General features: G+C 52.2%; 2 protein-coding genes across 2 annotated transcripts; one reads left to right on the top strand and one right to left on the bottom strand.

Moving 5' to 3' along the window:
- Positions 1-1,972: 1,972 nt before the first annotated feature.
- Positions 1,973-5,050, top strand: UCRPA7_5593 (putative myb transcription factor protein; the record flags this gene model as incomplete). Its single annotated transcript, XM_007918138.1, has 1 exon — positions 1,973-5,050. The coding sequence occupies one exon, from the start codon at positions 1,973-1,975 to the stop codon at positions 5,048-5,050; it is 3,078 nt and encodes a 1,025-aa protein (XP_007916329.1).
- Positions 5,051-6,829: 1,779 nt separating this feature from the next.
- UCRPA7_5592 (putative sugar transporter protein) lies at positions 6,830-8,761 on the bottom strand (the record flags this gene model as incomplete). The annotated part of the gene is made up of 4 exons (XM_007918137.1): positions 6,830-7,216; positions 7,272-7,584; positions 7,649-8,183; positions 8,236-8,761. The coding sequence occupies 4 exons, from the start codon at positions 8,759-8,761 to the stop codon at positions 6,830-6,832; spliced, it is 1,761 nt and encodes a 586-aa protein (XP_007916328.1).
- Between the last annotated feature and the right edge of the window lie 1,816 nt (positions 8,762-10,577).

The following is a 10,577-nucleotide window of genomic DNA, read 5'->3' as shown; positions in this document are numbered from 1 at the left end:
TTGTCAGACACAGTCTCATGTCGCTGCAGCTTCCCTGGAGCTCAGCCTTCAGAGTTGCATACTCGGTTTGTAATAGTTGCTGGTCAACAGTGACGTCAATAACTCCTACCAACGACTGTAGGGTTGTGGTCATCTCGTCTCCGACCTTCTGAAATTGCCGGTAGTAATAAGCATCTTCTTTGATTTCAACGACCAGCCAATTCTGCAATCGGGAAGTTCGAGGATCGAATTGTTCTGCTCGGAGTTCTGTGTAGTCTTTTGTGATCTGTTGGAGAAAGTCCACGAATACATTCAAACTGGCATGATAGTATTGAAGAGTGATCATATTTGGCCAGTGCTCATTGGTCATCATGGGCATATAAGTCTTAGTGAGCTGCAGAAATTCTTTCGTGAACTTCTCTGTGCTTTCGAATGGGGATTGGCCGTCCGATCTTTTTCTTAATTGGTCTATCACCTTGTAGCTTTCGAGACCAGTAGTACATTTGATATACACTGTTCAGAGTTAGCTTGAGGCAGATACAACGCCGGTATTCACGGAGTGTAACAGAAAACATACCAGCGCCCTGGTCATCCCCTTGACGAATGGTGATGTAACTTCTCGATGTCCTTGCCCATGTGTCTCTGTACTGTTCCATGCTCGATTTGAGCTTATCTATTCCTGCTTGGACGGCCATGGATAGACGGAGTGGTAGCTTCCTTCGGGCCAACGAGTCCGAGACAAATCCCTTTGCATCGAGGGCAAAGTCATACCCGTCTAGCTGATACCATTGGGATGCATCGCATCTAAGTTGAGATATGAGAGACTTGAATCCATTTTGACTCAGGAGGTTAGACGGTGGGTTGTAGCGACCTTTGGTCTCCTGAGTCCCCTCTTTACTATCACAGCATTCTTCAATGAACACACGAATACTGTGTTCGCCTTGTGGCTCGAGCGACCTCAGTTTTGCTTGCGTGGTCTCTGGCTTTCGGATCTCTGCGATAGCCCTGGGGAGGCCGCCGGAGTTGATATTTTCCCTGAGTGGGAGATCCCAGACATCCAAAAAGCAATGCGACTTCGAGGTGAACTTATCGTAATCAGTCATTTCGAAACCCGATTGATGGTCTGGTCAAGGCTGCCTCCTTCTCGATGCTCAATGAAGAGACAAGACTCAGGAATGCCTGCCTATATAAATGTATGGATGGAGTAGAAGTGAGATGAAGGTCAGCCTTGAGGCGAAGCCAAGGCAGAAGGATTCGATCGACAGCATCCTGAGAGCTGAGAGGCGTGATTACCTGTCCTGGTCTACACGTAGCGAATGGAGCCCTGGTAATTGTCGACGTTTCCACGTTTGCAAACAAGATTATTGAGACGTCTTCACTGCTTGAAACGTCTTTTCTATGATGGAGATGAGATAAAAACATCCATCAACTCGTTACCAGATCAACTGCATTTATTGACGACTTGACATGTGGCCTAGCCTGAGTACCTACCTTGTTTGTTATTTACTCACCAGCACTGCTGGTTGTTTTAGCAGCACTTACTTGAGCTAGCGGACCCCGCAAAAGAAGCTCCCGCGCTACCCCTGCGCCTCCCCAAAAATTTCAACCAACGGCAAGCAGACAAACAATAAAAACTGCTATCACCGCCTTGGAGCTCGAGCTTCATCGATCTAAATAACACCCCAAACCGCGTCGTCCTCACGCGCGCGTCCCGTTCAAGCTCCACAGCAGACGATTAGCGGCATCTTTGACGAGTGTCCGGCAAGATCAGTCAGCCTTGCCATATCATCGTCCTCTTCTCAGCCTCCTCCTATCGTCATCTGAACGCTCGCCGTCCGTCGTCTGCCAGAGGTCATTAGGCCCGTGTCAACAATCAACACTCGTCCCTACAGCCGCCATTTAGCCTCCTCTGAACATTTCTCCTGTCCTTCGGAGTGCGCTCTCCTATTAAGTGTCCATCGCTGGCGACAAGACATCCCCCTCGGCGTCCCCAATGGCGCCCGGCCAGAGCACGCCCGCTCCGGTCCGCGCGGGCGGCAGCACGAGTGACAACGACGACGACTACGAGTACTCGTACGTCGAGGACAGGTCCCAGCCCATCTACTCAAAGTCCATGATGGAGATGTCCGCCCTGTGGCCCGTCCGCCCTCGCCTCTACAAGATGATACGCGTCAAGACACCCAAGAAGCGCAGCGACGCCGCCGCCGCCATGCCGCCCCCCAGCGCCAGCACCGCCGACGGCCAGGGCGGAGGTAGGTCCTCGCAGGCCCCGACGCTCGTGGGCGAGCAGGACACGGATCTCGAGAAGAAGGAGAAGGGTGAGGCGACGCCGCATCGAAAGAAGAAGAAGAGGAGGAAGGAGCGGGAGCAGTTGCCGCCGGTTACTCCGCGGCAGGAGCTAGAGGGCTGGAATGACGAGGAAGGTGCGACTGTCGAGGATCCGGATGGTTCGCACACTAAGAAAAAGAAGAAGAAGAGAAGGCTCGAGGACCAACCGTCATCGCAGAATGAGCTGGCTTTAGACGAGCCTGGCCATACTTCTTCAAGGAAGAAAAAGAAGTCTAAGCATCACTCGTCGTCGCAAGTGCAGCCGGAGCCAGAGGCGCCCTTGGAGGATCCGCCAAAGAAGAAGAGGAAGAGAAAGAAGTCTCATCATGCCGAATCATCACAAGCTGAACCTCAAACCAGCGACTTGATCCAACCTTCACCTGCCGAACCCGAACTTCCAGCGACACCCTCTCCGGAGCCACGGCCACTCGAGCCTCTGGAACAGTCACCACAGATCATCCCGAATCTCTTATCATCACAGATCGAATTATTAGAAGCAGTTCAGTCAGTGGATGCGTCGCCAAAGAAGGGAAAGAGATCTCGAAGGAAAAGGGCCAAGTCTGTTTCGAGAGAGCCTTCTGAGGAGCAAGTGGACTCAGCACCAGTTGCATCATCCGAGTGGCATGCTAAGAAGAGGAAGGAATCGTCTGATGAGCTTGGCGATGTTCAGATGGCCAAGAAACGAAGAATGCACTCACCGGACGAGGCTGACATGCTCCCTGTTGGGATGGCTGATGCGGGTGCAGATGATGGCCAAGATATTGGGGTCGAGTCTTTGTCACCACACGTCTCTCCAGAACTCCTTATTGATTCCGAGGAAGGTGCAGGTTCAACCTCACAGGACCATGATGACGACGACATGGACGAACAGGAGCTCCTCAACGCGCAGATCTTTAGCTCGCAACAGCAGCTCGAGCCTGATGTGGATGGCTACGCCTCGTACGAGAATGAACTATCAACAAATGGTGATGTGGCCATGGAGAGTACCGAGGCTGGCCATGATCCTGAAATGTCAGAGACCGCACCCCATTTCGATGACGCAGAGGAGAAAGTGCCATCGGTTGAAGAACAACCTGAACAGGCGGAGGATGAGACTTACAATCATTCGGATGATGGAGAAGTCCAAGATATCAAGCGTGAAAGAATTGGGCATTCTAGGCAGCGAGCACCAAAGAGGCCATGGACCCAAAATGCTGTTGATCCCGCACAGGATGGTCAAAACTCCAGCCGGCCGTCCCCCGAAGCTCGTGCCCCGACTCGTGCCCCTGAACGTAAGGCACCTTCCACGAAGGCGTCATCCACCGCTAAGAAGAAGAAACTCCGAGAGAGGATGAGAGGAGGCACCAGCGAACGGGAGATGGCACCCAAGGAAAAGTCCACCCGGAGAAGGCGCAAGACAAAGGAAAAGAAACCTGTTACTACAGAAGGCTCCCGCTCAACGCAAGAGGAAACGGCCTTAAAGGAGGTCTTCAAGGATTTCATGGCCACATACGGCCTGACCGAGTCCGCCGCGAATGATCTCGTTCAGGAGAACCCCACCCAGGAGAGCGGACGAGATGCAAAGAAGATGAAGAAAGATTTCTGGCAACGAGCCGAGGATGTTTGTCCCGGCCGAGATCGCAAGAGTCTCATGTCATGTTGCCGCCGCCTCTTCCACAACAAAGACCGTGGTGAATGGTCTGAGGAGCAAAAGAATCAACTACATGATCTTTTTGAGAAATACGGCCGTGACTTCAAGCACATCGGGAGCATAGTCAACCGTGACCGTATGGATGTCCGACATTACTATCTGACTGTATACCGCTGTCTGGGCAAGCAAAAGAAGGGGAAGTGGACTCCGGAAGAGGAAGAGCAATACCTTTCCATTGTCACCTCAATGTTAGAAGAGAAGCGGAAGGATCGTGACGCGGATCCCCAAAATACTCCCTCGCGAATGATAGCGGGAGCCGACGACGAAAACCTTATTAATTGGGAGCAGGTCAGTGTTCGCATGGGCTACACCAGGAACGAAAAGCAGTGTCGCACAAAGTGGAACAGCATGCGGGAGAAAGGTCTTGTCACGCTTGGCGACGAAACGCCGCGACCGCCGAGCCATAAGGCGCAGTTGGACCTGGATCGTAAGACTCTTCACCTGATGAAGCAGGACGACATTGCTGCGTTTGTGCGAGCAGTTGAGACATCTGGCGCAAAGAAATCGAAAGACATCCCGTGGGCTAAACTAGTCGATCCCAAGTTCCGCAGAAAGTGGAAGCGACCCACGCTTCAGCTGTTGTGGAGCAGACTGTCAAAGAGTGTTCCTGACTACGAGACACTAACAGTACCGGAGATCGCACATTACCTTGTAGAAAAGCACATGAAGGGTGACAAGCTTGACATCTTGCCCGACGACGAAGCCAATGAGACCGAGGAGGCCAGGATAATTGGTGGTCTTTGGAACACTCCTGCCGCAACTCCTAAACGTCGACAGGCGCGTGTTGTCAGCTCTGCGGTCGCCATCGACAGTTCCGATTCCGAACAGGACGATGACGAGGAAAACACAGAAAACGGGCGAAAGCAAGACGAGCTCAGCGACGTTGATGCAGATCATGAGAGGGATGACGTTGCATCCGAGCAGGATGGGAGCACCCCGAGTGTTGATCTCAGCTTGGTGACGGCCTCTGAAGAACCGATGCTGGGTGGAGATGAAGAAATCATTGCTGACGAGTCTGATGAATCGTCTCCTGCTGCCGACACCCTGGACTAGTTTTCCAGGGCTGAAGCCATATCGTCCAGCAAGAAATCGAATTCTCTCAAGACGTACTCGGCAAAGAAGTCTAGAGGAAAACTTCGACGTGGCAAGACAGTTGAGCCCGTTACGGGCAATCGGGAAGCTACTTTGTCACCCAACATCCAGAGCACTCTTGATCAGTGGACGTTGAAGGATATCAGGACTCCAAGGAAGAAAGCTTCTAAGCGAATCTGGTTCGCCAGTTCATTCGCAGCCAAAGAAACCGACCCATTGGCGGCAAGTGTCAATAAGACGGGTTCTAGAAGATCTGGGGGGCAACTCGGTGAATCACCGGCAGCCATTATATCCTTGGGCCTGTCTTCGGACACAGGTCTAGAGCCCGGGTCTTCAACAGCTACTCAAGAGCCAGCCATTGATGATAAACCGCCCGCTACCGAGTCTGATGCAACGCCACAGACATCCAAGGACAAGAAGAATAGACGGAGGAAGCGCAAGAGGGCTAAGTTCCAGTCGGACATGTCAACGTCACTCATTGCTTCTCCGGATCGACCATTAGACTTATGTGAAGGGGCTCTTATACCTACACCTAGCAAGAGGCCAAAGCTTGACCAAGAACATTCAATCACGGAGGCGGATGCATTGCCGTATATCCCTGAGGTGAATATTGATATTCTATCCTCGAAGGTCGACATAAAGGAGCGATCGGCGACCAGGACACAGCTCGATGAATCACTGGACAACAATAGACCTACGCACAAATCACTCGAGACGGATGCGGAATGTCGTACACCAGCAATTCCTATCCTTCCAAATGGCTATCAAAGCCCCTTTCCAATGGGCCCCGGCACGACGCCGCCGCCGCCGAGTATCAACAAAAAGAAGAAGCGGAAGAAGGCTAAGCCCAGACTCGAACAGTCGCCGGACAGCCAGGCTCGCTCGTGGAGTCAAGAAATGAAAGCGTCCTTGAGCAAGAGACGTAGTCGTCCAAAAACGCCACTGCGTACTTGGAAGCTACCGTCGCAGCCAACGCCTCTTGCTCCCAAGTCGCCAACCCTTGGTCAGAAACGTCTTGCATTGTTAGGTATTAAGAAGAAGGGGAACAAAACCACCGCGACTGAGAGATCGCCGCCTATCATTAAGACTCCAGCGGTGGCGCCGCTGCCACGAGAGGGAAAGAAGCTAAAGAAGCAGCCACCTGCAACTAGGAACGCGGAGTGCATGAAGCTACCGGTCAGGCCGAAGGTGTCATTTGAAGGTCTGGAGCAGTCTAGCCCCGCATCCTCGCTGTCGTCGATTGTCGTCACTATACCTGAGGGCGAATTTAGTGACTATGATCCCCAGTCAGATTGGAACGCCGAGTCCGAGTCAAATCACTCGTTGCCGAGCTTGACTGACAGCTTCATTGGCAATTATGAGTCGGGCATGGATGAGTGATGGTATCACGGCTTTTCAATTCGGCGAACAGCAATCATCCTTTGATCCGCCCATGCCTCGTGGGACTGGCCAATGCATGAATGGGGTATACATGTCTTTGCTGCCACTATTAGGCGCTGCACATTGGTATCGGTCTATTGCAGATGATCATAGGGCATACCTAGTGTTATCTAATTTGGCAGGGCAAGGCAGAGTTATCCAAGCTCAATACAAGGGAGCATCACGGCATAGGAGTTGCTCTTCAAAGAGACTGAATAGAAGATAGTTATTTGCACAATAGCTGTAGCTTAACTGTCATGTACCACACAACTGTATACAAAAGCCAATCAAGCCAGATGCGTCAGAAGCGCTTCAGACATGTTACTCCAAGTCAGCCTTCTCCTTACCCTTCTCACTCTCGGCCAAACCAGTTGCAGTCGCTCTAGACTTGGAGCTCCATCGTCCCCGGAAGAAGTGACCTGTGCTTTGAACCGCGTTCTTCACATTCTCGGCCACGATGTCTCTGGTCGGGCGCTGGAAGATGAGATCAATCTCCTCCAGCGTCTTGTCCTTGGTCTCGGGCATGAAGAACAGTTGGTAGAACCAGCCCAGAACCGCAATACCACCGTAGAAACCGAGCGCCAGACCTGTGGGCGTCATAGCCTCTTGCATAGCGGAGAAGTTGTAGGTGACTACGAACGAAGCCAGGAACAGCAGCGCGTCGGAAGTCGTCATGCCGTAGGAACGAAGATAGGTGGGGTAGACCTCCTGTTTACTGTTAGCAAAGACCATAGCTTTGTAAAGCTTTCGATTTAGCACTTACAGAGGGAACTACCCATGTCAGACAGGCGTAGCAACCGAAGAAACCCATGTACAAGATCAGACCAATAAGATAGCAGGCCTCGGCGCCCTGGAGGTTGGTGATAGGATCGATCTGGTAGCTGACACCGATGATCACGAGCCCGATAAAGAAGCCTGGCAACATCGTGTTGGCCCAGAAGCGACGGCCGAATCTCTCCATGAGGAAGATGGCGGGGATAGTGCCGATCAGCAGGGAGCCGCCTCCGACGAGAGACATGTAGTTCGCCTTTTCGTCGTCGAATCCGATCTGATGCATGAGGACGCTCATGTAGTACCTGCCAGAGGTCAGATGTCAGCGGTCATGGACTTGAATGGTTGGAGTGGGATGGGTTCTCTTACATGATGGCGTTTACTCCTGTGAGCTGGCCCAGTAGAATCATCATGTTGGCGTAGATGAGAGCTCGTCGGGCTCGTGGGACCGTGAAGAAGTCGAGCCAGGGGAAGTGTCTGTTGACCGCGCTCTCCGAGACGACCTGCTGCTCGTGCAGGACGGAGACCTTCATGATGAAGAATTCCTCCTTGGCGTCGCGGGTCTCAGTGCCGCGGATGCGCTTCCAGACCTTGTACGCATCCAGGACCCGGCCCTTGTGCATGAGGAAACGGGGAGACTCGGGCAGGAAGAGCATGCCGGCGAACATGATGGTGGAGAAGACAAGTGAAGAACCGAGAATGTAGCGCCAGTTGCCTTCTACGCGCAGGAACATGGCGGCTACGGCATATCCAAGGACTTCTCCAAGAGCGATGTTGAATTGGTACAGCGATACAAGGTTACCACGGACTTTGCGGTCAACAGTCTCGGCGACGTAGACGGGTACAGTACCACCCTCCAGACCGACACCAAGACCAAGGATGACTCGCGCAGCAACAATCATGCCTGTTTACTTGTTAGACGAATTGGGTGAATAAAACAAGACGGGGGATGTTACCGTAATTAATGGATCCAGCTTCCAGTGCGGCGCCAATGGTATATAGAATCGTGGAAATGATAATCGACCAGCGTCTACCAAAGTACTCATTGGAAGGCGACAGAATAAGGGCACCACCAACGGCACCGAGAGGCATGGCTGAGTTCACCAGACTGTTCTGCCTCGTAGTGAGGCCGAGATCTTTCGGGAGGTAGAGGTTGGCACCGGAGATGAGCGACTGGTCGAGACCGGAAAGGAGACCACCCATGGATGCGAAAGCGACGATAACCCAGGTAAAGTGCTTCGGGTTCTTGAACTCGAGATCGAAGAAGCTCTTGCGCATGCCGCCCGATGCTTCAACTTCCGACTCCATCTCGTTGATGAGCGCGTCGATTTCCCAGCCGCCGGCTTGAGCAACTGCGAAGGCATTGTTCTCGTCCATCGCTGGGATGTTGGCGGCCTTGACTGGATGTTCCAGCTGCGCTGCGTCCATCTTGGACCTCGCGGGCGCAGCTGGCGCGATGGGTGCTGTGCTGCTGTCAGCCATGTCGTTGTGTTGTTGCCTTTTGCAGCTTTCAAAATGCGGTTGTCCGAGTGTCTAAGCGCAATGCATAAGTAAAGAGCTGTGCTAGAAGCAGCAATGGTGAGAAGAGGAATCCACTTTAATTATATCAAAGAGATCGGAGTTCGTCAGATTAATATAAGAAGCCCTCAATTGCTAAGAGGATAGACAGGGCAGTAAAATAGTTACACACCATAGTCAGGTACCTCTTGTACTGCCCGTACTTGGCAAGGCTTGGTTCGACGACTGTCGGTACTTGCCGCAGGCTGGCTGCCCAAGTGCCGACACCATGCCTCACTACTGCATAGCAAACCTCGCAACCATGTCATAGTGGATTGCCGAGAGCATCGTCACGCGCTTCGTGCCGGGGAATCTCTCGCGATGCGGCATGAGGGGTGGAGCCGCTAGTGGCAGATTCGACCGAAGAAGCAGCGATAATATCAGAGAAGATCCCCTCCTCGAACCCTCTTCTCTCCCCACCGGAGACCCCGATCTCTCCAGATTCAATCAAGATCATGTCGACTCCATGTTATCGATGCGCTCTTTTGTGAGGGGGCGGCGAATAGCATCTGACTGGCCCTTGACTTGCATTGCATCGTAGGATCGATGGATTGGTTGGTGTTTTCTTACACACTGATACGACTCAAGCCGTTGAAGTAGGGACGGGATAGATCGGCATGCATCCTACATTCATCTACGAAAGCCATTGACTTGTAGCCGTAGATGTTGCAGTTGCACAAGCAAATTCCCGGGGATTTTGCATCCAATCAGCGATTCTCACTGCCGTCTTGGTATCGCAAGCATCACTATGACCGCCGTTGATGAAGAAACGCGGCTCTGTTTAGTCTGAATGCCAAGCTTGTTACTTTCCAACGGTCCAAATCATCTGTATTCTGCACTAGACGATAATATTAAGGGTCAGATGATGGCGAGGACCCTCAGTGGCCGAATTGAAGCCGTGCAGGTTGAGACGGTGAGAACCTGTGGGCATCCTTTACTGATGCATGATTGGTGTGTGCTCTCCAGTGCGCGTTTTTCAAGTTTAGCGAACGCCTCCCAACCCCATTCCAGCGTCATAATTGCTGGAGCAAGCTTGGGGCTCCGGACGATTCTAATGCATGAAGCATGAACGCTCCCCCAGACATGACTCGTGTGCCTGGATTGATCTGGAGCTTTCCGGGGCTGCTTCGGAGCGCTGGTATACGAAAACGGGGGCCTGGGTCCGTGTCCCGACTGTCTCCGCCCCGTTATCGTTGGGTGGTTCCCTTGCCAATCAGCCGTCCTCGCCGATATGCTCGCTTGAATGCGTGGTCACGAATGCTTCGTGGCACTACCGAGTGGCATCATATCTGCCATCGGTGGCATACCATCTCGACAACACAATTGCATCGCAATGTACGCAACACACTAAACCTCAATTTCACAGACAGCCACAGTACACATTGAAGGTTGCGTAACAATTTGTTTATCGGTCTAGAATATGTAGTCAAACAATGGCAAACGTCTAGGAGTGGCCCCATTGCTCTTTGATTCAACTTGGACCTCTTACGACGAAAAGCTAAGGAGGAGAAGAGTAGTTCTAGCGAGAACCAACAGACAGCTCACCAAGTATTAAACTGGTTGCCGGTTATCTACACGTTGTGATGCATTAGGCATATCGTCTTTCTGTATATCATAAACAGAAAGTGGTGGGTTGCAGTTATGATCTACCACAGAAATAAGCTTATAATTGGACTTCAGTCTCAAGGTGAGGTGGAGAAGAGACGCGGTTAACATCTAAATCTACACCTCCGCCAGGGTA

The sequence above is a fragment of the Phaeoacremonium minimum genome (assembly GCF_000392275.1).
Source record: "Phaeoacremonium minimum UCRPA7 unplaced genomic scaffold PA7_03_scaffold_419, whole genome shotgun sequence".
NCBI lineage: Eukaryota > Fungi > Ascomycota > Sordariomycetes > Togniniales > Togniniaceae > Phaeoacremonium > Phaeoacremonium minimum.
This window is presented reverse-complemented; position numbering and strand designations above follow the sequence as displayed.